Source organism: Galeopterus variegatus, unplaced genomic scaffold, assembly GCF_000696425.1.
Source record: "Galeopterus variegatus unplaced genomic scaffold, G_variegatus-3.0.2 Scaffold325, whole genome shotgun sequence".
Taxonomy (NCBI): Eukaryota; Metazoa; Chordata; class Mammalia; order Dermoptera; family Cynocephalidae; genus Galeopterus; species Galeopterus variegatus.
Window position 1 is genome coordinate 703471 of NW_007726436.1, and position 1256 is coordinate 704726.

The 1256-nt window shown below is 55.0% G+C and overlaps 1 protein-coding gene and 1 non-coding gene across 2 annotated transcripts in view; one reads left to right on the forward strand and one right to left on the reverse strand.

Annotated features, from left to right (window-relative positions):
• Positions 1 to 201: 201 nt before the first annotated feature.
• Positions 202 to 273, reverse strand: TRNAV-GAC. The gene has a single exon. It is a non-coding gene; the product is annotated as a tRNA-Val (tRNA).
• A 700-nt stretch (positions 274 to 973) lies between these two features.
• The window catches only part of ABCD4 (ATP-binding cassette, sub-family D (ALD), member 4), an 18619-nt gene continuing 18336 nt past the window's right edge, over positions 974 to 1256 (forward strand). The window contains exon 1 of the mRNA XM_008567521.1: positions 974 to 1048. Coding sequence (XP_008565743.1) covers positions 1011 to 1048 — 38 coding nt within the window. The 5' untranslated portion in view covers positions 974 to 1010. The remainder of the gene's footprint in view (positions 1049 to 1256) is intronic.

A 1256-nucleotide genomic window follows, 5' to 3' on the forward strand; every position in this document is an offset into this window, starting at 1 on the left:
TGTGGGATCCGAACCCGGGGCCTTGGTGTTATCAGCACCGCACTCTCCCGAGTGAGCCACGGGCCGGCCCGGCATTTAAAAACATTTATTAAGTACTTACCATGCACTAGCAGTGTTCTAGGTACTGGGAATACAGCAATGACTAAAGCAGGGTTCCTGCTCTAATGAGGTTTATTTTTATTTATTTATTTTTTTTTGAGATGACCAGTAAGGGGATCTAACCCTTGACTTGGTGTTGTCAGCACCACGCTCTCCCAAATGAGCTAACTGGCCATCCCTATATGGGATCCGAACCTGTGGCCTTGGTGTTATCAGCGCCGCACTCTCCCGAGTGAGCCACTGGCCGGCCCTAGTGAAGTTTATTCTTATGGGAGAAGACAAACATTAAGTAAGAAAAGGACAATTGCAAACACTGATAAATATTACGAAGGACATAAAAATGTAGTGCAATAGGGAATGATGGGACAGGACGGCATCTTCTTGTAGGTAGAGTGAACGGGTGACATTTCATCTAATGATGAGAAAGAGCAAACCATGGAAAGTTCTAGGCTAGGGAGAAGCAATTGCAAAGACCCTAAGGCTTTAGTTTCTTTGGCAAGGGGTCGATCACGCATGCTGTGGAAACCCTTCGATTTTATTCTCACTGCAATCGGACGCCTGCTGGGTTTTCTGGGACAATTTATGAAACACCCACTATATTCAGAATCTAAAATACTTGTCCTAAAATAGTTCCATTCTCGGCTCTCTTGTCAAAGGGGAAGCCTCCCAGATACAGAAGGGGGCGCTCTAGCCGCAGGGTGAGCCGAATGAACGCTTGGTACTCTTTGGTACTTTTAGAGAGGTCGGTCCCTTCCGGGTGCGGAGCGTTGCCCAGCGCCTTCCTCTCTATCCGCCGCCGACTCTGTGGTCGCTGGGGCCCCGCCCCTCCTCGGCCGGACGCGCGCAGCTCGGACTCTGCCCGGAGCCGAGTCCGGGGCGGCCGGGCTCCGCAGTCGGTCGAGTCCCCGGTTATGGCGGTCCCCGGGCCCGCGCCCGGAGCTGGCTCCAGGTGAGCAGGGCGATCAGGGAGGAGGGCTGGGTCAAGGGCGTCCTGCTCGGGTCGGTGGAGAAGAGACTTTCCTGCCCTCCGCTCTCGTCCGCCTCCCTTGAGCCCCTGCCCCGCTCAAGTGACCTGAGCGAAAGAGGAGCCCCCGCAGGCGCGCCCACCCCCGTGTCTACCCCCCATCCACCCCCGTTTCCACCCTCCCGTCCACCCC